This window comes from Enhydra lutris, unplaced genomic scaffold (genome assembly GCF_002288905.1).
Source record: "Enhydra lutris kenyoni isolate GAN:26980312 unplaced genomic scaffold, ASM228890v2 scaffoldscaffold76, whole genome shotgun sequence".
In the NCBI taxonomy this organism is placed as follows: Eukaryota; Metazoa; Chordata; class Mammalia; order Carnivora; family Mustelidae; genus Enhydra; species Enhydra lutris.
Window position 1 is genome coordinate 2,100,046 of NW_019154160.1, and position 27,022 is coordinate 2,127,067.

The 27,022-nt window shown below is 47.4% G+C and overlaps 1 protein-coding gene across 1 annotated transcript in view; it reads right to left on the reverse strand.

Moving 5' to 3' along the window:
* Window positions 1-566: 566 nt before the first annotated feature.
* LOC111160527 (potassium two pore domain channel subfamily K member 1) overlaps window positions 567-27,022 on the reverse strand; it is a 73,263-nt gene continuing 46,807 nt past the window's right edge. Inside the window, exons 2-3 of the mRNA XM_022523688.1 lie at window positions 4,994-5,389; window positions 567-1,821 (exon numbers count right to left, since the gene is read on the reverse strand). Of these exons, the coding sequence (XP_022379396.1) occupies window positions 1,562-1,821; window positions 4,994-5,389 (656 nt within the window). The 3' untranslated portion in view covers window positions 567-1,561. The remainder of the gene's footprint in view (window positions 1,822-4,993; window positions 5,390-27,022) is intronic.

Genomic DNA, 27,022 nt, shown 5'->3' on the forward strand with positions numbered 1-27,022 from the left:
TTCCAGACCCTGCCGTGTCCTTGATGCATGTCCCTCCTGCTAAAGAGTCTCTAGTCCATTCCTTACCCCATCACCAACCCCCACCTAAGAGCAGTCCCCACTGTGGAGATGGTCAGCGTGGGACGCACACAGAAATGTGTTTACGGGGCAGCGTCACCCAGATCCAGAGGAACAGAACACGTATGGACTCCAGCACTGGGAAAGGGGGGTCTACTGATGGCATTCCGGGGGGCCTGGGGTGGCACGGGGTATCTGGAGCCGAGGTACTTCCTTCTTAAGGCTGTGTTGCTCGGAGGCCAGACGGGCTTTCCTACAATAAAGACAGGCCAGCAGCCAGCAGCACCAGGCTGGTAACAGTGTGCCCAGGGTGGCACGTCACAGAGGTATTTCTGAGCGAGCTCCCCAAGGCTCAGTGATCTCACAGGGTCTTTTTCATTTCGTCTTTGAACACTCTTAATAGTGTCCTGTGTGCACCATTTAAATGCTGCCTGAATGGCTTCTGTAAAGGAGTACAAACATCGTGTGTACACAGAGGAAGGCTTTCCTTGATAGAGTAAAACATAGGATTGCGACCAGCTATGACTTTTATTGATTTCAGCTTGTAAATGTAAAAACTCTCTGATTAATTTGACAGAATCTGTTTGTTCCGGGTGCCTAGGTTCATGTCCTGGGCTGTGCAGACCAGGTGACTACAAATCACAGCCCACTTTCAAAACAAAGTAACTTCTTTTACAAACCGTATTCTTCGTGAACGGTTCCCCTCCGAAGAAAGGCTTATGAACACGTGAGACACAGGTTATCGTACTCTTACAAAGGGTGGAAACATTTCTTGTAGCAGAATCCTAGAGTAACTCACTCTCAAGTGTATTGTTCCCTTATTTTATTGCAGTGACTGGATTCTTGAGTACAAAGAGAAATCAAAAGGAAAAATATCTACAATCTTGGGTTAAGAAGGATGCTGGGACCCAGTGGCTAAACCGTATGTACAAGATACAAACAGGTTTATTATACTTGTGTGTACACAGTTAACGGTTGCCTAATCATTATAAATAGTAGGTTTAAGTTAGATTCTATAAAAATAATGATTTGGGATGTGCACATGCAAACAGGTACACATAAACTTATTTATAAAACACATCTCTATACTTCTCTTTTTTTTTTTTGCTCTTAAATATAAATGTTGCTATTTAGCCTTTAGCTAAAATGATTTAAACACAAATCCCAAAGTCCCCGATCAAAAGTATAAAATCAGCTTCTACCCACAGCAGCACCCTTCTTCACGTATCCTTACCTATTTGTAAAGTATAGGTAATTTTGTCACATGTGAATTATAGGTACGTATCCTGTTTCCTCAGATATCACTCCTCCAGAGTAAAAGCTTCCTTTATTCCATTATGTTGTTTTTTTGTGGTGTTTTGGTTTTGTTTTTTGTAAATATTTCAAACAGTAGATATTTGTTAAAAGATCATCTTGGCCTCTACATTCTCATACAAATCAATGAGACAAAGGCTCTTTCTCCCTGCCCTGGCCCTGGTGCTCCCGGGACAAGGCAGCAAAGCCCTCAGTTGCCTGCGGAGCCATCGGGCTGGGCGGAGGACTGCGGGCCCACAAAAGGCTCATTCTGCTTCCGATCCTCCTTCGGGCCGGCGGCCTGGTCGGCGATGGAGGAGAAGGACAGCTGGTCGTGCTCTATGATGTGGACCCGATCCTCGTCCTTGTCTTTCTTCACGTAGAACAATTTTCTGAATTTTTTCAGCTCGTGGAGCTCACAGAAGGTTTCCAGAACTACCAACATGGCAATGAGGCCAAGGAGGAGGTAACCTGGTGAGAAGAAAGACAGCGTCTCAGTGGGACCGAGTCACAGATGACTTCAGTGGTGACAGAGACAGTGTGCTGTTGAACTAATTCCCTGCCACTTTCCGAATCGCTAGGAATGTTCTGAGGTCTGTGGCTCCAAGAGGGACCACCCAGAGAAAAATGAAGAATGACTTAACGTTCTACAAACTTGGGATTATTCCGAATCAGGGTGTAATTTCTGAGAAAACAAGAAAAAGTTGGAGATGACGTGGCATCATAAGGAGAAATACCAGCCTGTATTCACCTGCACCCCAAGGGTGACATGCAGGGAGAGAGCTCTCCACCTCTGCTTCATGATCAGCGGCTCTCAAAAAGCCAGTGACATATCAGGGGCACCTGGGTGGCTCAGTTGGTGAGGTGTCTGCCTTCGGCTCAGGTCATGATCCCAGGGTCCTGGGATCAATTCCCGCATCGGGCTCCCTGCTCAGCTGGGAACCTGCTTCTCCCTTTCCCTCTGCCTCCCCAGTTCATGCTCACTCTCTCACATCCTCTATCTCGAATAAATACATAAAATCTTAAAAAAAAAAAAAAAAAAAAAAAAAAAAGCCAGTGACATGTCCCAAAGGTTTTTGATTGTCATGATGGCTCGGAACAGAGCTTGCCACCTTCTTAAGGATTCAATACTTTCATCAGTTTTTCCACTAAGGAGTAACAAGTATTGCAGTAGAAATTATAGTTGAAGCTAGATAAGAATCCCTCTGAGAATGGACGCTGACATGAAACCGGTCTTCGTGTGGCGATTCGTACCCGACCGGGATCCAACTGCCCACTAAGCTGTCCATGATGGGACAGTCATTTTGGGGGCATGTGGACCACTCACTGATTAACTCCACCAGCTTCTTACTCCGAAATAGAAGAAAACCTGTGGATTCAGGTCATGTGTTGTTCCTTGAATTCAGTGATGGGACAGTGGTGACTTTGAGTGAGTTCCAACACATTTAAAATCAGTTTCTAGGAAATAAGAAGTTCATCATGGCAAGGACAACGAAGTGAAAATAAAAACTAAAAATAACAAAAATCCCAATTTCATGGCCCAGTGGTAAAATGCTTGCAGAGGATTTTCAGAAAATAAGTGAACCAGCTAGAATGAGCAGCATAATAGGAACAAGGAGGCTGATTGTTTCAAGAATGCAGAGAGACACAGCTCTAGCATCCTGAGAGCCTGGCTATTAAGTCTTCATGATAACATGGTGTATTTTTGTAAGAGCAATAACAGGGATGCTGGGTGGCTCGGGCAGTTAAGCATCTGACTCTTGATTTCGACTCAGGGTCCTGGGATGAAGCCCCACATCAGCTCCCTGCTAGGTGGGGGTCTGCTTGGGATTCTCTCTCTCCCTCTCCCACCCTGGCTTGTGCAAAGGTGCGTGCGCTAAGATAAATAAATAAATCTTAAAAATAAGAAATAGCAATGACGTTGTTGGACGAGTTGACAATTCCCTTCCTTTTCCTTTATCCAATGTTTAGTCAAGCCCTTGAACACTGACAAAAATATCCTCGGGGGTTTCAGGCAAAAGCAGTAGGATTTTATCCTATTCATAATCTAATACACTTTTGGAATATTCATTTGCTCTCTTCAGCACATATGCTACGTAGACCACCTAAAACAAGCTGGTTCACACAGTAACAAGTGTTAAGATGATCGGCAAGGATTTAGCATTATACGAAAAATTGAGGGAGTTCGACAGTTGGGCAGAATTTATGAGACAACAGTGAACACAAGAGACAAGCAGCCCTAGCAAACGCAATCACAGAAACATTCAACTTCTCGAAGTCCTAAAAATACTACTTTATAATAAGGAGGTAATAGTTTACCTAACACATGAAAAAAAAGTTGAGCTAACGTTTATAGGAGCTACTAAATCTACCACAAAAACAGCGTGTAGGCTGCTGGCCCACCACCCGGGAGGGCCGAAACCGTTGTGCCTGGATCGCTATGCTGAGAGTGTATGCCCGGAACACCGTTTGCAAAGGGCAGGGTTGGCATGTTCTGTGAGTCCCAAGAAAGGGATATTCACTTTGGGCCAGCAATCCCACTTCTTGGATAGATATCCAAGTAGAAAAAATATAAACATATACAAATATTTACTACAGTGTTGTTCATAACGTCCCCCAACTGGAGGCAGTCGGAATAGTCAACAACAGAGGCCTGGTTAGTTTGCTGTATAGCCAGTGCTCAAATATGCAGGGGCAGTACAAAGAATTATGGTAACTACAGGAAATTGGAGCTCGTGCTTGTAACTATTTGGTAAGCGTTTCTGGAACTTGTGTGTTAGCCGGGCACTGTTCAGAGCACTGGGGTTCATGACTGGGGTCTCTGTCCTGGGTGAGCCCCTGGTTTAATGTAGGTGTTAAAATATACATAATTCAATTAAGCATGTTGTCAGTTTATGACAACAAGACAGGGCCAGGACACAGCATCTGACTGCCTGAGTCCCTCCTGTGATCGCCTCGGAAACGTTACATGAGCTGAATCTTGAAAAATTCTTGAGACGGGAGAAAGGAAGACTGTGTGTGTATTATTATGCAAAAATGAAGAGTTTCTTGAAAATGGGTTTCTAAGTTCTCGATATCGACATCCAATTTTTAAAAAATGTTTAAAAATTATAAACTACTGGCCATCTGAATTTGAATGCCTACTTTCCACATCCAAAATTCTGAAAATTGTTCACATATATTCTAACTTCTTTGAAAAAGAACCAGATGGACAAATGAGATACGCAACTCTTTTAAGATTTTCTTGGCAAACTAAAGAACATGATTAATAGGAACAGGCTACATCCTAGCCCTAGTTTTCAGGAACTTAAAATATTTAATAAAAGCAGGAAAATTTTTTTAATTAAAAGCTGGCAATCCGGTATATTCTAGGCAGTGCATTTTTACACTGTAATTTACAATGCCTATTACCTTATTGGTAAGAAATTGATCAGTAAGAGCATTAGTCGTTAGTAGGAAATCGATCAGCAGTTCTAAGGTACCTGGAAAAAATAAGACTCGGCAGTAAGAGTTTTGCACAAAGAGCTTGAAAATTTATCAATCAGGGCTTTTACGAATGACACTATTCATTGGAAGGTGAGGTGGGGCATGGAGCAGCAAGGAGAGGCCAAAGGGGATGGAGTCCGGGGTCCCCGATACTCACATGTGATCCCCATCTTATAGAGCTCTCGGAACTTCTGATTGTAGCCTTCTCCAGGGACGTAGTCCCCTAGGCCGATGGTGCTCAGGGAAATGAAACAAAAATAAAAGGACTCGAGGAAGTTCCAGTCGTCCTCCAGGATGGAGAACACGGCCGCTGGGATGAAGAAGAAGCAGGACACGGTGACAAAGCCGAGGAGGACGGCGTGGACGATGGCCACCACCTGCTTGGAGAAACCCCAGCGGATGTGGAAGTAAAGGACAGGCCTGCGGGTGACGTGGATGGTGACACGCTGGACCACCGCCGTCAGGAACAGGAGGGTGAACGGAATGCCGATGACCGAGTAGATGATGCAGAAGGCCTTTCCTCCGTCCGACAGGGGCACGGTGTGGCCATAACCTGCATGGGGAGGAGGTAAACTGAGGTGAGGAGGAAGGGGGGGCACAGTACCCCTCTGTCAACTCGTGCCTGCCTGCCGTCCGCCCCAACCCCTTCAAACCTAGGCAAAGAGTCGGAGCTCGGGTCTGATACTCTAAAGTCTCGACGGGAACACTGCACAAAGGACGTCACTGCCCTTGGCAAAATCGGACAGGCTCTTCCCCTCACATCCGAGCCTGGTTTTGAACCCACTGTCAGGCTGAGACAGAAACACTGTCTTGAGACCAGCCAGGCAAACACATCAGAGGACACGCCTCCTCCCCCAGGCTGATGCCCCCTTGCCCTCACACCCCCCCACCCCCAGGGACCCTCGTTAGTACCAAACACCAGTCTACACCTGCCTCCACAACAAACCGCTCATGCAATGTTCTAACAGGGGCGGCTGGATTACGGGCATCTGAAGGAGACGCCAGGAAGCCGCAGACGTCAACAAAGGAAAACGAAGATTAAGGCACACCAAGCCAGGGGACTGAGCCTTTCTTGTACTCGCTCAGCTATCTGGCTAACAGCATATTCAGAAACTGTAACTTCCCCACCTTATCATTTCCAAAGGCTCCAAGATGTCATAAGTTCCCCCAAACAAACATTTAAAAAAACACGTTAGGCCCCCATGATCCGGACGTACGTCTGTCTGACTTTCCACCAGGTCTGAATCATCCCCAAATTAAGCCATTCCCCAGACTTCATCCAACAAGAGCCAGCAAAAGAGAAGCCAGGGGGCTGCAGCTCGGACAACGATGTTTAAAATTTCACGAGCACTTCACCCCAAAAGGCCGAACACGCCTGAACAAGTCAGTTCAGGAAGAAGGCACAAATGCCTCTGTGTGTGTGTGTGTGTCTGTGTGTGTGTGAGAGAGAGAGAGAGAGAAAGAGAGAGAGAAACTGGATCCTGAAGAAGGCTCACATATGTGATTAGGATTAAAACGTGATTTCTAAACCAGATTTCTCCAGCAGAGCCTCCTTCAAAATAAACAACTCTGAAAACCCTTTCCTCTGTGGATCCCCATTTTCTTGGCTTTATGGCAGTTCGTGGGGTAGGGCCCAGGGACAGGTGGTCAGGGAAGGCCTCCCCAGGGATTCCCAGGCACAGTGTCCACACAACAGTCGGGGGTTATCTGCCGGCCAGGGAGGCCCTCGGCTGATGAATGTGCTCCAGAGTCCCAGAAACCTGCCGCGATTGTCTGTAGCGCGCACAGCCCCATGTGCCTCTTTCCGGGATGAGATCCTGGAATCTTAGATTCTTGAAAGGGGTTCAGAACGGTTGTTTTGAGCAGCCGCACCCACCCAGCTGCTCCCGCCGTACCGTGCCAGGCTCTGGGCACGGCTGCCGGAGAAGTGGGCAAGGCAAGGAGCACTGGGAGAACAGGAAGGATGGGGACGGCGGGGCCAATGCTGTTCCCACCGCAGAAGGAAGCAGGAGAAATGCAGCTCGTGACCACGAGGCCCATGTAAAGCAGCCACGTAGCAGGAGCCAGAGGAGAGGCGAGACATCAGGAGGGATGTTCTCGCGGTCAGAGATCTCTGGAAAGGACATTGCACTTGACCGTGATGAAGCCACTGGAAAGCGATCACGAAGTTGGTGTCAAAGTACGAGGAGACCATAGAACTCAAGCAGGGAAGCCAGGGAGGCCTTCCACTGGGGCGGGAATTTTGGAGAGGAGTTGAATCAGCCAGATTCGGCAAAAGCCCATAAGTCCATAACTTCATTATGCTTTTTGGTACTGTTTTATATATATATATATATATATATTTTTTTTTTTTTTTTTTTTTTCTAAAAGTAGAACAAACCAATTTCCTGGCAGCCCACCTCTTCTGTGCCATCTGTTCCAATAAATGACATGATTTCAGTTCTACTAGGAAAAAAAAAGTAAATGTCCAGTTTTAAAATACTTTAGGATATAATTTCTACTCTCAAATGACAAAGCTCTTTCCATTAGAGTGCTAACTGACTCTTCATTGACTAAAATCTTATCTCTGAGCAATGCAGATAATCATGACGAGGCTCTAAGCCTGTCCCCTGCAGTAATGTCTTTTTAAAAAAATTTTTATTTATTATGTTCAGGTAGCCACTGTATAGTACATAATTAGTCCTTGATGTGGTGTTCAGTGATTCATTAGTTAAGTATAACACCCAGGGCTCATCACAGTACATGCCTTCCTCAATACTCACCACCCTGCCACCCCCCCCACCCTCTCCTCCCTGAAATCCCCAGATTGTTTCTCGAGTTCCACAGTTTCTCATGGTTCATCTCCCTCTCCGATTTCTCCCCCTTTGGATTTCCCTCCCTCCCCTGTGGTCCTCTGTGCTATTGCTTATGTTCCACAAAGGAGTGAGACCATACGATAATTGTCTTTCTCTGCTTGACGAACTTCACTTAACATAATCCCCTCCAGTTCCATCCACGTCAATGCAAATGGTGGGTATTCAACCAATATCCCCAATGAACACGGGAGCCAAAATACTCAACAAGATCCTAGCTAATAGGATCCAACAGGACATTAAAAGGATTATTCACCACAACTAAGTGGGTTTTATGCCTGAGATGCAAGGGTGGTTCAATATTCACAAGTCAATCAACGGGTAGAGAGCATCAATAAAAGATAAGAACCATATGATCCTCTCAACTGATGCAGAAAACATTTGACAAAATACAACATCCGTTCCTGATTAAAACTCTTCAGAGTATAGGGATCGAGGGAACATTCCTCAATATCATAAAAACCATCTACAAAAAGCCCACAGCGAATATCATTCTCATTGGGGAAAGGCTAAGAGCTTTCCCCTTAAGATCAGGAATACAACAGGGATGTCCACTCTCTCCACTATTGTTCAACATAGTACTAGAAGTCCTAGCCTCAGCAATGAGACAACAAAAAGAAACAAAAGGCATTCAAACTAGCAAAGAAGTCAAACTCCTCCTCTTCGCAGTAATGCATTATCAAAATGCATAAAGCCAGTAATATGCTCCCACTAAGAGATTTAAAATCACCAACGTGTAGATGACTCACTGAAAGCCTGTTTTTTCTCCTGAGGTTACATAGATAATTTTGGTTAATGGAAAATAAAAGTGTTAAATTTACATTCCATTGGTATTGCCTACACTTCCAGTGCGGGCCAGACTGGGAAAACTAGCCCCTACGCAGAGCGCCCAGCATTTCTTTTGCAATGGACAGCCCTGAGTGCATCAGACAGAAGCCTTCAGTGCTACTGAATTTTAATGAAGTGGTGAATAATTTACTCAAGTGCAGTCAATTGAACCCCCAGACGAATCACAAAGTAAAGCTCCTATTTTAAAACCTTCTATTAAAATCCATTACAAGGGGGACCTGGGTAGCTCAGTGGGTTAAAGCCTCTGCCTTCGGCTCAGGTCATGATCCCGGGGTCCTGGGATCGAGCCCCGCATCGGGCTCTCTGCTCAGCAGGGAGCCTGCTTCCCCTTCTCTCTCTCTCTGCCTGCCTCTCTGCCCACTTGTGATCTCTGTCTGTCAAGTAAATAAATAAAATCTTAAAAAAAAATCCATTACAAACCATGAAGAATGTTGCAAAAGAGTAGTAAACCTTACATAGCTGGTGTTCTTTGCTGAACCTGGGCCTTCCGGTTTTTCTGGTATTTAAGTCCTCCTGAACAAAGTCCAAGACAGAAAACCTTTGTGGGCTCCTACTCAGGTCATTAGAGCAAGTCACCCACGGGCAACTTCTTCCCACACATGTTTCTCAGAGAGGGGCAGTTGGTTGCTACGCCTCTGGTTGTGGTCCTGCCCATATAATACATACTGTCATTTATTTATATTATTTAGCATGATCTAGTACAACATATACACTTCCCGGTCAGTTCGCTTGATACCTGCTTAAAAACCATCTACAACAGAATCTCAACCTCTGAAGACTAAGGCCAGTAGAGATACTGAAATAAATTACAATGTTTCCTCTCCTGTAAAACAGAGTGTAATTTGCAATACTGGGCTTCCGCTTATTACTTATCCCTCTCCCACTGAGCTGTGAGCCCCTGATGGGGAGGAAATCCTGTCCTCCTCTACTGTGAGGCTCTGCTGGCTCTCCAACCATGGTGCCATCCAACACACAGGAGGGCCACAAATGCACTGTCTGGCAATGAAGAGTCTTCTGGTCACGCCGACTTTGCTATTTTCATTGTGTCTTTTGTTTGCAATAAATTTTTGTTCCAAGGTTTCAGTACGTGGTTACCCTCCAGACACCCCCCACACAACAGGCCTTTGTAGTTCTGTGTTTTACTGCAACATTTTCCAAAGACTCGCATGTGGGTGAACTCTGTTCATCCCTTCCATCTGGGTCATGGACAGGACAGGGAATGTCCAGCTTCTCTCACTTTGCTTATAATGGAAGTTGTTTAGGAAGGTGAGAAAACCACCAGCTCCCAGCAGAGGCCATCTCCAGGAGTCCGCACACCCAGCTCCTAGGTGGTATTTGCACAACGGCGCTTACTTTCTGGCACAAGCATACAGTATGCAGACTGGCCCTCTGTCCTGCCGGCTCTCCTACCCACCTCCTATCACCTGGGCCCACTTTTATGTGGGTACGGTTTTTGCTAATAGTGCTGGGAACACCACCATGTTTTTTCTCTTGGCCTTCTAGAGTCGACATAGAATCTTCCACATATGAACAAGTCCTTTTGTTCCAATGATTCTGACTCAATAGGCAGTTTTTCGTTGTATTCTACCTGTTGCTGAATGTGCCGAAGTACTCAACCAAAAATATTTCATTTTTCTCATTTTAAAACTTTAGGAGAGGAGTCTGGCCAACTTAGGAACTCCTATTATGGACGCTTTCTTTCCAAAGCAGTATCCATTTCCTGCAACTCTGAAACGTGTACTTTTTCATTCTATGTCCCAAATAAATAAATAATACTGTCTCTCCATCGTTTAAAATTTACTTTCGTAATTTTTAAAAATTTATTTATTTATTTATTATTTATTTGAGAGGGAGAGAGAGTGAGCATGAGAGAGAGGGGCAGATGGAGAGGGAGAGAGAGAAACCCAAGCAGACTCTGCATTGAGCACAGAGCCCAACACGGGGCTCGATCTCACCATCCCGAGATCATGACCTGAGCCAAAACCAAGAGCTGGATGCTTAACTGACTGTGCCACCCAGACGCCCCTCTCTGTCATCTTTAAGGACATACATCCCCGCAATGTCCTCTCTCACACTAGCCTGAGTAATTCTTGCAAGCCAAGATCCCCCATGAAGCCCTGCTTCACAAAACTGAAATGAGGAGGGAAAGGAGTGCACTATTTTCAAACTATCCATCCTCCTTTCTGCCATTCCTGGTCAGGCCAGCACCAGCAGGACAGCCCGGCTTCCCACCCACCTTGTCTTACCAGGTGAGCCTAACCACATCGTTCAGTTTTAATCTGGAACATTCACGGGAAGATACTCTATGTCCCAGGAGTAGACTGGAAATAGTCGGCCAAGGGCGTTTTTTGCGAATTGTCATAATTATACATGTTCCCTATGGAAAAAAGCAGGTAATCATCCCCACCTGCCTCCACCAGCTTGTCCAACTATACCATCTGTTGAGCACTGTGACTTACGGTCTTCGTTAGGTTCCTAGAGGCAGGAAAAGCGAGCTCATGACCAACTACCCAATAAGAGGCTATAACCAAATTATGTCACATTTTTAGTACAGCTTTCCCAGAATTCCAAGCAGTAGCATTTCTTGTGGTTTCTACGGGAAGGAAGAGGCAAGGCAGGGTATGCCGGCTGGTGTGAGAAGTTTCAGCATTGGGGCACAGATGTTGTCCCTCATTGTCCAGCATCTGGCCTTGGGGTCACCAGGGCATTGGGACGATAGCTCGGAGGGTGAGAGGCCGAGAAAGGAGGAGCTTGGGGGTGTGCGCTCTGGGTTGGTCGGGTTGTATCTGGAAGGTGGGCTCACAGGTAAGCCCTGATTTCTCTAGGACTGGTTGACCCTGGGAAGGGGGGGTTCCTTCAGGAGCAGCAAGGCTCCAAGAGGTCAAAGCATCAAAATAAAAAGACAGAATAAAGCAGGAGGCTGGCTCTGGACAGGCATGCGCAGAAGCAACAGCGAGCCCCCAGGGCCTGTTGTAATAAGCACCCCAGGAAGAGTCCAGTGGACTGGGTACGGGCGCGGGGAGATGTGCCAGACAGCATTCCAGGAGGGGCGCAGCACATGGCCCGTGAATAACTACCCCTTCGATACTCTGAACTCCTAGAACCTTTACGGTCTCCCGGTGTTCGTTACTTGTTAGCTCTGGCTTCGCCTGAAGACCTGAGCAGAGTGTTCCAGAGAGAAAAGGAGGGCGGCTGGTGGGTGAGGCCCCAGGCGGTGGGCAGGGGCAACCCTCAGAGATCGGCAGGCAAGTCCCTCTTTTACAGGAAAGGAAACTATAATTAGTTTAGCGAAGTTCAAGCAGGCAAGGGAGGCAGAGCTGAACCCTGTGTTTACCGATCTTTTTAGTCAGGGCCCAGCAGCTGTGGCGAGGAGGAACAAGGGAGAACAGAAAGCGGGTGGCGGCCAATTCCCCAATTACCTGGGGAATAAAAACTGGAGAAATCCCTGGATGTTTCCAAGGAAAGGAACCTTCTAAGAAGATGAGACCTAGGACAATGACGGCAGCGCTCGGCTACCTTACGCTGGGACCTCCAGAAACTCCCCAGCCCCGGTGACCCAGTGGCTCCAGGCCAGAGCCACGCTACGGGGACAGAACACTGACTTGTCCTGATCCCTGCTGGACCTGACACTCCCGTTTTCTGATTCACGGTTGCCTTTGCCTTGAGGTTACTCCCAAGATTTCTTCCCACTTTCGAAATTTCATCTAAGTGAAATCATTTCTGATCTTCTGGTCCCGATTACAGAAGTCAGGGGGCTTATCCATCCTCGCAGTGACCGCAGGCCCCATCACCTCCCGCAGACACGAGCACCTGCTGCAGAGGAGACCACGCCGTGGATGGGCCCAGCGTTCTCATACCAGCTGCTACTGGGCACGCACACCCCGGACAGCAGTCCCTCTGCGCCCCCTGCGGAGGGGTCGGCACACGGGCTCGGGTACACACTCCCACCCGCCTGTCTGTCACACACGGACCCACTGTTTCACTGCTGGGACACCTGCAGAGACAGTGAAAACAGACTCAAAGTCTGATCGCTGCGGAAAATGGCACAGCCGAAGAAGCACCTGTTAGATTCTAGTCTGTGTTTTTCGTTATTTAATTATATTTCCCCTCCCACCCACTCCTGGCCATTTCTTAGGAATTCTGGCAGCAGGACAACCAAGAGAAGCTGAAGAAAGCAACAGAACAATGGGTAGAGTTTTTCCTAGAGCCCCAATATTTCAGACAAGGCTTCCCGATCTATTAACTGAAGTGGTTTTTCTTCCACCTGCCACTTTGCTCAGGTTTGCCTTCAGGTTTGTGGCCACGACGACCATGGGGTTTAAAAGAGATCCTATTGGAAAGGCCTCCCAGTGATGCACTTTCAGGACAGGCTTTTAAGCTTCATGCTGTCGGCATTTCTCCCCGGGCACAGATGCTGGGCAGACAGCTCAGGATTTCAATTTCTTTTGCCCTGGAACAGTTGGGCACCTTACCCTGTGGAAGACAGGCTCAAAAGGTAATAGAGAAAATGTTGGATGACAAGAAGACACACCATTTACTTGAGGCTGAATTTCCGCCTCCCACCCCTGCATATCATCAATGGAGATCTTGCCTGGCCCAAAGCTTGACTTCAGATTAGTAGAAGCCACAGTGGTCCCCAAATGACACCTGGTGAAAAGGGGTGGGGGACACCTAGACATCTGCTGAATCCAACCACATTTCCATGCCTCTCTTTATAGGGTCTCAAAACAGTGATGTTCCAAGGGTTCTAGGGGCTCTGGGAGGAAAACACAGGTGTCCGCCTGGCTTGATGGGAAAATCTCCACATTTTTTAGAGGGAGAGGTTCCTGAAATAAAGCCAATTTTTTTTTTCCTTTTCCATCAGAACGTAAAGACTCTGAGGCTCGAACTCTGAGAACACCAGGAGGAAGGTGCAAAGGCCACACGTGTAAACTCAGCAGAGCTTCGGGAACAGGAGGAATCCGATTTCCTAGACTGAGCCCTGGCTTTGCTCGCTACTCACTGTGAGGCCCCGGGAAACTTTGTGTCTATATTTTCCTCATCTGTCACGTATAAGTCATACTTCCTACCCTCATGGAGGGGTCAACGAGGTTTACATAAAATAACCCACGTGAAGCAATTAGCACAGACGCTGGTATGTCCAAAGTGCGGGGAAGGCAAACTCCTCTTTTGATGCCAAAAGACATCGCTAATGGATTCATCTCGACAGTAAGTCTGTTCTTTCCAGTGGGTCACACTCTTTCTAGGCACGCTGGTTAAAAACTGTCTGCACTCTCACTTCTGTTCTCTGCACACATGTTAATTCTCCTCACATCCTTCAAGACCACTTCTTCCACACCGACGGTTGAAGCAGTTCCTGAGAGTGACCGGAGACCTAACAACAGCACTTAGGGAACAATCGGATATAGGAACTTTGTGGCCACTCCGCAACTCGGGGGGGGGGGCGGTCTACTAATGACCCCAGAGGAATATCTAGACTCCCTTTCAGGTTCTCGTTCCCTCCAATGTAAACTGATCCAATGTGGTGGCCGTTCACCACAGTCCCATTTTCATGGGGAGACACCAGCAGATTCCCATGACCAAAGGCAGGGAAAACTGCAGGTCCCCTCCCAGAAAATTCCTCTACTGGGTGTGGCACATTACACCAGAAAGAGGCACAGAATAGTTATACAACAGGTTATAAACTCGGGGCAATTCCAACCATTTCTCCTTTAGATCTTGAGCAAGTCTTTCGTTGAAAGGTTAGCCAGAGTCAGATGCAACACTGTTCTTGAAGCTGCAGTCAACTCCCTTCTGGCAGCTGAAAAATCAGGTGATGAAATACTCAGGTCCTTCCTTAAGTGGCAAAGCACAGAACAAGACTGAGTCCTAGGCCTTAAACACCATTGTGAGGAATACCCATTTGCTGGGCACACAAAGATCTTCTACCCGCTCCAAGCGAGAGCAGAAAAATGACATCTGGACATCTCTAGTTGGTCTACATAACTTGACCTCCCCCACTCTTACCCATGCAAAACACCCCTAGGACTCCTTAGGCGAATGAATGACCTCTCTAGTCTAGTTGTTCAGGTACTTGCTGAGACAGACTGAGGAGAGGAGATTACTAGTCAGTCTTTTTTTTTTTTTTTAAACATTTTATTTATTTATTTGACAGACAGATCACAAGTAGGCAGAGAGGCAGGCAGAGAGAGAGAAGAGGAAGCAGGCTCCCCACTGAGCAGAGAGCCAGATGCGGGGCTCGATCCTAGGACCCTGGGATCGGGACCCGAGCCAAAGGCAGAGGCTTAACCCACTTAACCCACTTAAGCCACCCAGGCGCACCCCCTAGTTAGTCTTTCAAATAATGAACTCAATTTCCCTCCACCATTCCTGATTAGAAATTTCAGCCCCTAGAGGGAGGATTCATCGATAAGAGCATTAACCACATTCTCCAGGTGTTGAAACACAACACTTTATTCCTTCTGAGTGTCTGACAACTGATAGACCTTTCCCTCTACGGAATCTTGCTGCTTGGGGCTCTGGGTTATGGCCCAATCCGGGCAGGCTCCCCTTCAGAAACAACCGTGAGTGGGGTCTTTGTGCTGGGAGGCCAGCAGCTGGTGTGTTAGATTCAGAATATATACAGATCATGATTTACAGACTGAGGGGCCACAAGCCGCCCCTTTGGGGCTAGCAGGGTGCTCCCTCAGCATCTGAGCTCCTCCCTGGGGAAGCAAACACCACAGAGTAGTTTTGGTGGAAGGCACAGTTTCAATACACTCACACGAAAGGACGTGAAGTCATAAGATTTATTGCCTACAGATGCCGGAAACGGGTAGGGGGACTAAGCCGGGGTAGGGCAGTCCTTCATCCCAGGTCGTGAGGGAGAGAGGGACATAAAGCAAGGTAGCAAGCAGAGGTCCCTAACTTTTCATTTTTTTTATGGGGTCAGACTCTAAGTGGTTGGTTGGTCAGTTAGTCGGTCAGTTTGTTTATTTTAGAGAGGGAGCGAGCGAGTGAGCGAGCGAGAGAGAGAGAGAGAGAGAGAGCGCATGCGCATAAGCGGGGGAGTGAGGGACAAAGGGAAAGGGAGAGAGAATGTCAAGCAGGCTCCATGCCCAGCCTGACATGGGGCTCGATCTCACAACCCCGACATCAGGACCTGAGCTGAAACCAAGAGTCAGCCGCTTAACCATCCGAGCCACCCAGGCTCCCCTCTAAGTGGTTACTTTCAAAGGTGCCCCAGGAAAAGCAAAGTGGAAACCCAGGGCAGGAATCCTAAGCTCAGGTCCTTATTTAAATGTCCAGACTTGGTATGAGCAGGGTTGAATTCCTGTCAAATGCCCGGAGAGTGACTCAAAATAGCCCTTTTCTCTGCAGACTTGCGCAGGTGAAAGCCCACCTTTCTGCCTTGGCCCCAGAGTAAAGGTGGGGGGCAGGGCCACCTGCACCCACCAAGGACAGGGACCTTTGTTACTGGAAGCCACCAAGACTTGGGGGCCATGTCACCCCAGCACCGCCTTGAAAAAATGGACTAATACGCTAGGAAAAAATAAAAAGGTGGGGGAGGCATGTGGGACAGATGAAACAGGACGGCAGAACTGAATGCGGACAGCTGGCCTGTGGGTAGAGGGAGTCCTCATTACACAATTCTCTAATTTTACAGGTTTCGTAATAATTATAATAAAAAGTAAAAGCGTCGAGACTTTGAAATGTGGACATTAATAGCTTTTCATCTAGACAACCTCTGAGGAAGTCCTAGACTTTCTTTATTCCTTAAAATCCTGCTTTTACGGTCAGTACTAACAAGGGTGCCCGGGTGGCTCAGTCAGTGAAGCGTCTGCCTTTGGGTCAGGGTCCTGGGATCGAGTCCTGCATTGGGTTCCCTGCTCAGCGGGGAGTCTGCTTCTCCCTCCCCCTTTGCAGTTCACCCTGCTGTGCTCTCTCTCCCTTGCTCACTCTCTCTCTCAAATAAATAAGTAAAACCTTGAAAAAAAAAAACCTAAATAAAAGTATAACAAGAAGAAGCAGAACCCAGAGGTATAGCACTTACACTCTGGTACAGCCAAACGTGATTTCCAAATTTAATGCCTTCTAAACCTCTAACAGTCCCATCATCTCCTCAGCCAGAGGAGTTGAAATCTCCAGCCGCTCGCTGAGGGCGCACACCCCTGGGCCATGGGCAAGGGGCTGAGCAGAGAGAGTCGGGGGTTTCCTCACAGCGTTTCCAGGGGTTTAAAGCAAGTCAGCTATCAGCTGACGTGTGTGGGACACAATTCTTGGGGTGCACCTGCCAGGCTGCTGTCTCCCCCTCCAAGGCTCCCCAAGAGTCACAGTTAGGGCTGGGAACCACTGATCTACCCTAATGACTCCCAAATGTACTTGCCTTCCCCTTTTTCCGAGCTCCAAATTCATGCCGAACACCCGATTCAAAATCCCAACTGGGATGTGATACAGGCACCTCAAAATTGTTAGGTCCAAGAAAGATTCCTTGATTGTGTCACACAAAGGACTGCCTCCCACCATCGCCCCTTGCTGTGAAAACCGCAGCCCAGACCGGCCCCTCCTCTAGTTTTCCTCATTTCAGTACTATTATCTATTTAGTTCTTCAGGTCAATACCAGCTAGATTTTTAAAAATTCCTCTTTCCCTTGTCCCTAGCATCAAGTCTATCAACAAATCCTATTGGTTTTACTTCTAAAATATGCTCTACATCAGAGCACTTTTGTTTTAATCATCCCCATGCCCGTTAACCCAAGCCACATGATTTCTCCCCACGTGACTGGAAGGAACGCACTCCTCCTGCCCCTCTGCCCTACGCCGAGTCTGGGAGACACCTGTGCTGGTTTTCTGTGGCTGTCCTAACCAACCACTGCCCGTGTGATGGCTTCAAACAACAGACAAGTGTGTGTCACAGTTCTGGGGGCCAGAAGTCTGGAATCAAGGTGTCAGCAGGCTGCACTCCTTTCAAAGGCTCTAGGGGAGGGTCCTTTCTTGCCTCTTCCAGCATCTGGGCGCTCCAGGCTTCAAGGAAGGTGGCTTCCTTGGCTCATGATGGCATCACTCTGCTCTCTGTCCCCAGCTCCACTCGACCTCCCTCTGCACCTTCTCCGCTTCTGTCTCATTCAAGGACACTCGTCATCGCATCTCGGGCCCATCTGGATAATTTGGAAGATCTCCTCTCAAGATTCTTAATGAGGGCTGCCTCAGTGGCTCAGTCAGTGAAGCGTCTGCCTTCGGCTCAGGTCATGATCCCAGGATCCTGGGATCGAGTCCCACATCAGGCTCCCTGCTCAGCCAGGAGTCTGCTGCTCCCTCTACCTGCTGCTCCCCCACTTGTGCTCCCTCTCTTTGACAAATAAATAAACAAAAATCTGAAGGAAAAACAAAAGATTCTTCATTATATCTGCAGGGACCCTTTTCCAAATAAGGTTCAGGGGTTAGGACATCGCCACAAACTTGGGGGGCTGCCACCAATCCATTACAACACTGTATTTTTTTTAAACATTTATTTATTTATTTTTAGTTTTTATTTATTTATTTGACAGAGAGACAGAGATCACAAGTAGGCAGAGAAGCAGGCAGAGAGAGAGGAAGGGAAACAAGCTTCCTGCTGAGCAGAGAGCCTGATGCGGGGCTCGATCCCAGGACCCTGAGATCATGACCTGAGCCAAAGGCAGAGGCTTTAATCCACTGTGCCACCCAGGTGCCCCAACACTGTATTTTTTATTAATGAAAATTATTAGATCAAATTAGATCAAATTGCTCCAACAACTTTTCATTGCAAGTGCTAGAAAGAGAATGTGAACTTAAATTCCTTGCTATGTTTTCTAAGGCTCTATAGGATTTGGCTCTTGACTAAATTCTGTGACCAAATTTTCCCACTACTATCTCCCTCACATACTACCCTGTAGAGACACCAGCCTTGTGTGCACTCTTCAGAAAGTCCAACCTCCAACCCCAGGGCCTTTGCACGTGCTGCTCCCCCCCAGACTTCCAGGACTGGTACCTCCTCCTCATTCTGGTCTCAGACTCAGTATCACTACCTCAAGAGCAGACTCCCAGGTCGCTCTCTCTGAAGCAGCTCCATCCCCTCGCAGTCACTGATGCCCACCACCCTACTGCAGTTTCCGAACATCATCTTACTCAGTTTTGTGCTAACTGCCTCCCCGGCCAAAATGGAGACAAGGCCCTTGTTTGTCTTGTTCACTGCTGTATGCTTACGCGCCTAGAAGAGCTGCCTTGCCGCCCTTACTACGAATTTGTTGGCCGTGTGAATCAGGAGGCTTTCTGCTTGGGGAGCATCATAAAACCCCCTGAGACGGTGAGTTTAATTGGAAAGAAATGTGAAATGCAGCATAGCTCTCTGGGGACTGTGGACCAGGAAAACAAAGCCCAGCAAGGGAGGAAGGGCAGTGGTTCAAGGGAACTCACTCTGGGAAAAGCGTTAAAAATAGGAACTCATCAGAGAAAATGGTGCACCATAGAAGGAAAAGTAGAACTGAATTCATAGAGACATGATTTCCAGTCAGCGTGCAGCGAGGGGGCCATTCTCCAACCCCAGAACTCCCAACAAGCCGTTAAATTTCAAAAAATACTTACATGCGCCCCCCGCCCCCAAACCCGAAGTCCCCGATCCATACGTACTCCAAGCCCCCACCTCTCTCATCAAACCCAGCCCTCCATTCCCGCCCCCCTAGACGGACCACAGCTACCTCTAACCCAGCACCCAGACGGACGGGGCAGCTGCCGCACCTGCATTCTCTAGGTTAGAGAACAGCTCCACTGTCCACCCACCAGCTGCCTAGGAGAAACCTCCAACTCTTTGGGCCTCCCCCCTAACATTCGAGTGAACACCAAGAGCCACTGACTTTGGAAGAATTTCCCCAATTTATTCCTTCTTCTCTATCACCCCCGTGAGGCTTAGATGAGGCCTTTATCATGACCCTGTACAAAGAGCTCCTGCTCACTTTCTTCCTACTCTGCCCATCCTCCCCCCACCCCACTGCCATCTCTTGCCCCTCAGCCATAGGTCTCTGGGTGGGCTTCCATAGCAGGTGACACCCCCGGACCCAGAAGCTGTACGCTTCCCTTCCTTGCTGCCCCAGAAGCCGGGAGCTGACTGTCAGACAGAGACCCGGCTAAGGAGCTATGAGTGGGAATCCACTAGAGGGAAGCTGGTCCAAGGAAAGCTTTGTTTCTTCCTGCCTTTGTTTCAGACAGCATATCTGGAGCTGAGTGCCCATCCTGGGACTCTCGGGGCACGGCATGAGTGTGAAAGCCCCCTGGGATGAAGGGACCAGCCAGGCTGAGCAGTTAGACCAACTCCAGCAACTGCTCACAGCCAGGCCTTATAGCCAGAGGAAAACTGTACCCCCATCAATGTAAGCCACTACAAACTGGAACTTTGGTTGGCCAGAGCTGAAAGCAACCTTAACTGACACAGTGACTTGTATCATCATGATCAGTTTACATGTGTCTTTAAGATACACTTGACCCCTGGCGCTCTTTGCTTATTTCTCTAACTCTGGAACCCAGCACAGAGCCTCGCAGGTGGCAAGCTCACACAGTGACGAGAGGCTGGGGGCACTGCTCAGAAGAAAAGCGGTCCTAAAAGGCTGTTACCAGCAGACACAAGACACCTGACCTTTATTTTCAACATTTTCCCAGAAAACCACCTCCTTTGGAACAGTGTACGGGGTACCTCTCCAAGAGATGAAAAATACATATGTAAAATGTAACCAGATTTCCAGCATGGGGAAATTAGTTCACGTGAACAGAACCTAACTGTTGAAGCCAATTCATTTTATCACTAACATGTAGCTATAATTAATGACTTCCCTGTCTGTTTTCTCTTTCAATGGAGATGAAATTAGCAATATGATGAGTCTGTTGAATTCAGGCTAATCACTAGGTCAAAAGCAAGGCTGGGCTTCCCAAAGGTCCCTAAGACAGTTCAGCAACAAGAAGGCCCATTATGCCATTATTCTTTACCTGATCAGCCTACAATAAATAGGTCTGAGTTAAGCCCACATGGATATCCTGCAATTGCGATTTCTTATAAGTTTCTTATAAGTTTCCAGGCCTTGTAGAATCTACCCGTGGTGCCCCCAAAAAAAAAAAAAAAAAAAAAAAAAGGTTATATTTTATCAAAGAACTAGTTTCCAATTTACTTAAATGTTACCAAAAATGTTTAACGCCTCAAACAAGTATCATATGGCTTTCTCTCACTGCTGCTTCCCACACACTTGGGGGATTACAGTCTTTCTGTTTGGAGACGAGAATTTGCAACTCAGCTCTCTCTTTGGATACATGTGTGAGGTCCCCTTTGCAGAGCCTCACTGGAAAAATGAGAACATTGAAGTAATAGCGGTGACCCACAACATATGCTTAATTTGTAATCTCTCTTTTCCATCCATCCCCAAAACTCCAGGTTAGCAATGGCATAAAGCAAGAATGAGGCAGGAAGAGCCCCGCTGAGGCCCTTGATCAGGTACATTCCCACCTGGACCACATGTAGGACGGAATCAGCATTCAGTACCGCTTTGCAGAAAGGAGTTTTCAGGATAAAATCCAGGAGTACAACGTGAAAATCCAAACTGAAACCAAGCTAACATGCGAACAAACCATAGTGTCAGATTCACGGGATGACTGATAGCCTGCTGTTTTTTAAAAAACCGGAGAGCTTAAAAAGCATGGAGACCCCTCTCTGGATTCCCTGGGGAGGAAGATCAGGTATTCGACCCAAACACACAGAGAATGTTCAGTGCTTTGTCAGACGTTAGATTCTTCTAACTTTAAAGATTCTTGGCAGATAAGTGAGCAGGAAGTTTGATGGTCCCACTAGGCAACACGAAACCGTATCTAAGCCCAAAAAACAGGAGTAGAGTTTGACTGTGTTGGCTGTGATGTTCAGGTCTCTAGGCCACACCCATGAGGCACCAAAGGCTTCTGGATTCTTCACATGCTGCAGGTTCTTCAAAGAAACAGGACCAGAGCCACGCTCCTCTTATCTTGTGAAAAATAAAGATGTGGAAACAGGAAGAGAGCATCTTAAAAAATGCAAAAAAAACAAACAAAAACGCTCTACAGAAGAGAGGAAGAGGAGGGTCAGCCCACTCTTTGCTCTGGTCCAGATTCAGGGTCCCATGAATGCAAAATGCTAATCCTGCATATTCAACTCAAATCCTGTATATTCATCTCTTCTCTTGGTGCCTCAAGACTTGAGCCCAGTCGTGGAGACAACAGCCATGCGCGATACACACGTGGGTGCAAAACTGAGGGGAGAAGGCTTCTGAAGACTTCTGGTCCGAGGAAACTAATTATCACCGGGCTTACGGTGTCCTTTCCCAAACAGTGAGTGGCATCGTTTGTTCTGTGGGCCGTTACCCTGGGATAGCGGGAAAAACCTACGGCCACTTCTGTGGACACACATGCACCCCCATCGAGCCAAACGTAGGCAGCACAAGCTGCTTGGAGGAGTCATGTGAATCCCTCCCTTTCCAAAAATATCCCTCTCTGGCATACAACGCTACCAAGCATGGCTCGACTTAGTCATCGAGCCCGTGGCTGCAGAGCTGGAGTACGCATCCCACTGGGTGCTGCTCCAGCTGGGTCCCCCCGCCCCGCACCTGTGCCATCGGGCAGCCGGCCAGAAGGGACCGTCAGGAGACCCTCACTGGAGGAGGCTCAGGGGCCAGCAGGCTCCAGAATCATCACAGAGCTGCTGCACGACAGCGTATCCCACAGGGCTTTGGTCCCATCTAAGGAAAAGGAAGCATTCTCGTGTGTGCTGAACCATCGTTTCTAGAACTGGTCCCTTCTTTTCTCTTGTTTTTTGAAATTGATCATCAAACACACACATACACACCAGAGAGAGAACAGAGTCACTTTTTCTCTTCTCCTAACCCACAGCTTTGTGTGACATCAGGAAACAGCGGTTGTGAACTCTCTTGCTTAGGGCAGGCACGCTTTAGAGTCAGGAGGCAGTGGAGGCACACAGGGTCCCCCCCACTTCAAGCACGTCAATCAGACACACCATGGGCTTTGTTCTACTACGTAAGACGTGTCAGCTAACAGCGGTGGATATCCAAACCAGTACTATACTAGCTTTGAAAAGCAGTACTCCCTTCAGATAAACAACCGAAGGAAAAAGTAAACCCATCATGGGAGAGAGTCTGGCTTCTCTGGTTAGGGGAGGGCAGATAACCCTTTATGATTTTGTCTTCCTGAACATTCCATCAAGCACTAATTTCTGGAATTTGCATGATAAATATAAAATATCATACTTGGCACTCACACTACCTCTCCCCTCCCCCACACATGTTGAGACTCTACAGCCCCTGCTCTTAAGGGCCTTAAATGTTGAGTCTAATCTGCCCAATAAATAGAACCATCCGAAATATAAGATGAATTTCTTGCACCTCAAACGACTGAATTGCATTTACTTTTAATCCAGAGGCTCCCAAAAAAGACATGACATTCTAAAAAAAAAAAAAAAAAAAAAAAAAAAAAAGAAGAATTCCTATGGTGTAGGTTTCATACCGATGAAAATCTCATCACTGGCCAGGCCCTGGGAAACATGCCACCGTCAGGAAGATCCCACTCGAAAGCGCGGTCATTCTGTGTTTAAAGAAAGAGGAACACGTGCCGCAAAATGGAAACCTTGATTTGAAAGAGCTCAGAGGCCAGCTTGGAAGCAATGATGGTGAACACTGAGAGATGGGCAGAAAAACTGGTGAGGTAGTTCGGTGCGTTTTCAAACGCCTTTTGTATCCACGTCTCCTTATGTTGTCCTCCCACCGAGAAAACAAACCCACACACAAGAGCTCGCACAAGAACGCGCTGGCCCATCCCTGTACCTGTGACGAAGACCCCAGCCTTTCTCTTGGGTTTCTGACGCCAGCTCTCCCCGGGAGCATGAGGCCCCAGACCCACTCACCCAGCCCAGGACCCAGGCCAGGACCTCAGCATGACTTCCATAAACGTTGTTAATTCTCCTGTCTCATATAAACACAACGATCCTTCTCCCGTCGGCCACTTCCCTCCCAGATGCCACCGATTTTTCTGTTCCTTAGAAACCAGTACTGACCTCCTGCCTTCAGTTCATCACCTCTCTCTCTCTCTTTTTTTTTAATAGACTTTATTTTTTAGACCCGTTTTCGTTTCACAGCAAAATTGAACAGAAGGTACACAGAGTTCCCATACACCACCTGCCCACACAGGCACAGCCTCCCCCGCCAGGAGCGCTCCCGGGGTACATCTGTGACAGTGGATGAACCCACATGGACACACGATCCTCACCCAGAGTGTCCGTAGTTGACACTGGGCTTCATTCTTGGTGCCCCCTTGGTCTGCGGGTTTAGACAAATGGATAATGACATGTATGCACCATGGGAGTGCCACGAAGATTGGTTTCACTGCCCTAAAACTCCTCTGTGCTCCGCTCACTCACACCCCCCCACACCCCACCCCTAGTAACTGTGTTTTTTACTGTCCCCGTAAGTTTTGCTTTTTCCAGGACGTTACAGTTGCAATCCTATCTAGTACGCAGCCTCCAGCCTGCCTCGCTTCCCTTAGCAACAGGCACTGAAGGTTCCTCCAAGTCTCTCCAAGGCTTTGCTGAGCATTTCTCTTTAGTGGTGAGTAATACTTCATTCCGGATGGACCACAGCTTATTTACTAACCCACCTCCCAAAGGACACTCTCATTTGCTTTGGAATCTAACTCAGACTGGGCTTTTACCCCCACCAAGCCAGGACCTGGCCCTTGCTAAATCTTCATGGCGGTCTCGGCCTTCACATGCTGACCCACTGGTGGCATCTGATGCCGCTCATGCATGCCTCCTCTCAATGTCTCCATTATTTTCTTTGTAAGGTTTTATTTATTTGTCAGAAAGAGAGAGCGTGCATAAGCAGGGGGAGCAGCAGGCAGAGGGAGAAGCAGGGTGCCCACTGAGCAGGGAGCCCAAAGAGGGGCTCAGTCAAAGGACCCTGGGATCATGACCTGAGCCGAAGGCAGATGCTTAACCAACTGAGCCACCCACAGGTCTCAATGTTTCCATTACTGATTGCTTGGCCTCTGGGTCATGGTGGTCACCTGGCTTTCCCAGGACCTCACTGATCGCCTTCCCAGCTTCTCAATCAATCCCTCCTCTTTCTGACCTGTGATGCTGCACTGCCCAGACCCACACACCCAACCATCGTTTCAGTGTCTTCACTTGGCTGCCCATTCCCCCCAGGCATCTGAACTTACCACGTCTCCAGGAGAGCTCCTGGGTCTCCTTCACCACCTCCCAACCTCCTTCTCTGGGTTTGTCCCCTCTTAGTCTGTGGCACCTCCATCTCACTGTGGTTCACGCTGAAAACCCTACAGTCATGCTCTCTCTTCTTGGTTCCTTGCTTTCACCTATGTCTAATCCATCATTAAATCCTGTTTTACCTCTAAATCCTGTTTTACCATTAAATCCTGTTCTACCACTAAAGGATGTCCAGAATCTATCTGATTCTCACCATCCCTGCTCTACTCTTGTGGCCTAAGCCATGGAAATCTCTCTGAAGACCACATTAATGGTCTACCAACGGGTCTCCCTGATCTGTCCAGCCTCCTATACTCTGTTCCCCAAATAGCAGCAGAGCGACCCTAGAAAACAAGTATTACTCTTCTGCTTCAAATCCTCAGGTGGTACTCAGTCTCTCACTCATAGTGAGACCCAAAGTCCTTATTATGGTCCATATGGTCCTGTAGGATATGACCCCCACATCACATCTCTTGACCTTCACTGGCAATTATACCCTGCTATTCACCCAGCTCCAGTCACATTGGCCTCCGAGCTCCATGACAGGCATACTCCTGATTCAGGGCCTTTGCACAAGCTGTCCCTGCTGCCCGGGATGGTCTTTCCTCAACTACCCATTTGGCTGGCTTATTCATGGACTTCAGGTCTTTATTCAAAAGCTGCCTAACTCAGAGAAGCCTGCACAAGCCACCTTAAGTAAAATATCAATGATCCTCTCATTTAAACCTTACTTCACCCTTCCCTGCTTTATTTTTTCCCTTAGCATATATTTTATTTACTTATATTGCTAATATCGTCATTCTTCCCTTCTAGGAACTAGATTCCACGATGGGAATTGTGGTCTACATTGTTCCCTGATGTTTCTCAGCACCTAAAAATGTGCCCCGCACAAAAGAGGTGTCTGAAAAGTGTTTTATACAAGTACTAAAGAATGCATGAGTGAATGAGAGAGTAAATGAATTCCACTTGGCAGAATCAAATCCATCGCTTAATCTTTAACAAAAACCCCAGTTATTAGGTTTGGTGCCTCACTGACTTATTACTCACCACATCACATGGGAAGAAGTACCAAAATTTCAAATAAAATACACAAAGCTGTGATGTTCTACTGGCTCAAACTTCCTATTTTATTCAACCACTTAAAAGCACAAAAAGCAACAAAAATGTGATGGTCTTGGAGCCAGGTTCCCTTTGGGCAAGGAGTACATTTGCTCTGTTTAATCCCATATTTAAAGCCCAGCAGAGGTCAGCTCACAGCGGGAATTCAAAAAATATTTGTGGCTTGAATGAACACTAAATGTGGCTTTTGTTTTGGTCAGATGTCATTAGTTATTGAGCATGCTAGGCTGAACACACCCTCAGGGGTACAGAGGCCTACTCCCACCTGTGCCCATATACCTGTAAAACATTTCTATGGAAAAGATTTTTTTTCCACTCAAAGGCTGATAATTGCTATTAATCATGTTAAAATGGCTCCTGAAATAGAGGGGGGAAAAATGGGTATTTACCTGTCAGCTATCATGAGAACTACAGTTTTGGAAAAGATTTTGGTTTTTTAGAGCAGTTCTAGATTCACAGCAAAATGGAGCAGAAGGTACAGAGAGTTCCCATATACCTCCTACCCCCACTCCTCCACAGCCTTCCCCCTCATCACCACCCCCTCCGCTGTGGGGCATCTATTATGACTGCTGGACCCACGGTGACACAGCGTCATCACAGAGAGCCCACAGTTTCTCTTGGGGCTCAGTCTTGCTGCTGTACGATCAATGGGTTTGGACAAATGCACAGCCACATGCATCCATCATCACGCTATCATACAGAGTAACTTCACCATCCTAAAACTCCTCTGCGCTCTGCCTACTGCTCCCTCCCCCCACCTCAAGATAATTCCATCTTAAAGCGCTGGCCTATACAGCGGACAGGTTAGGCCAGAAGACTACCTACATTCACACCTTCTCTTTTTGGAGTTGGGCCAACTGGAGTAGCAATGAAGGTGATAATATGTCAGTTTCACTTTGGAAGGAAACAATTGTTTCCTTCCCTATTTAAAGGGTTCCATCTGGATGAAATGACCACTTCATATGCAGATGTGTGAGCTGAATCAGGCATCTGTCTACTCCCAGGAGATCATGAGCTTGATTTTCCTTCAGCTTTTCATTAATTGATTTGAAGGAAGCATAAGTACAGGTTCATCAGCCCCAGGAGAGTTT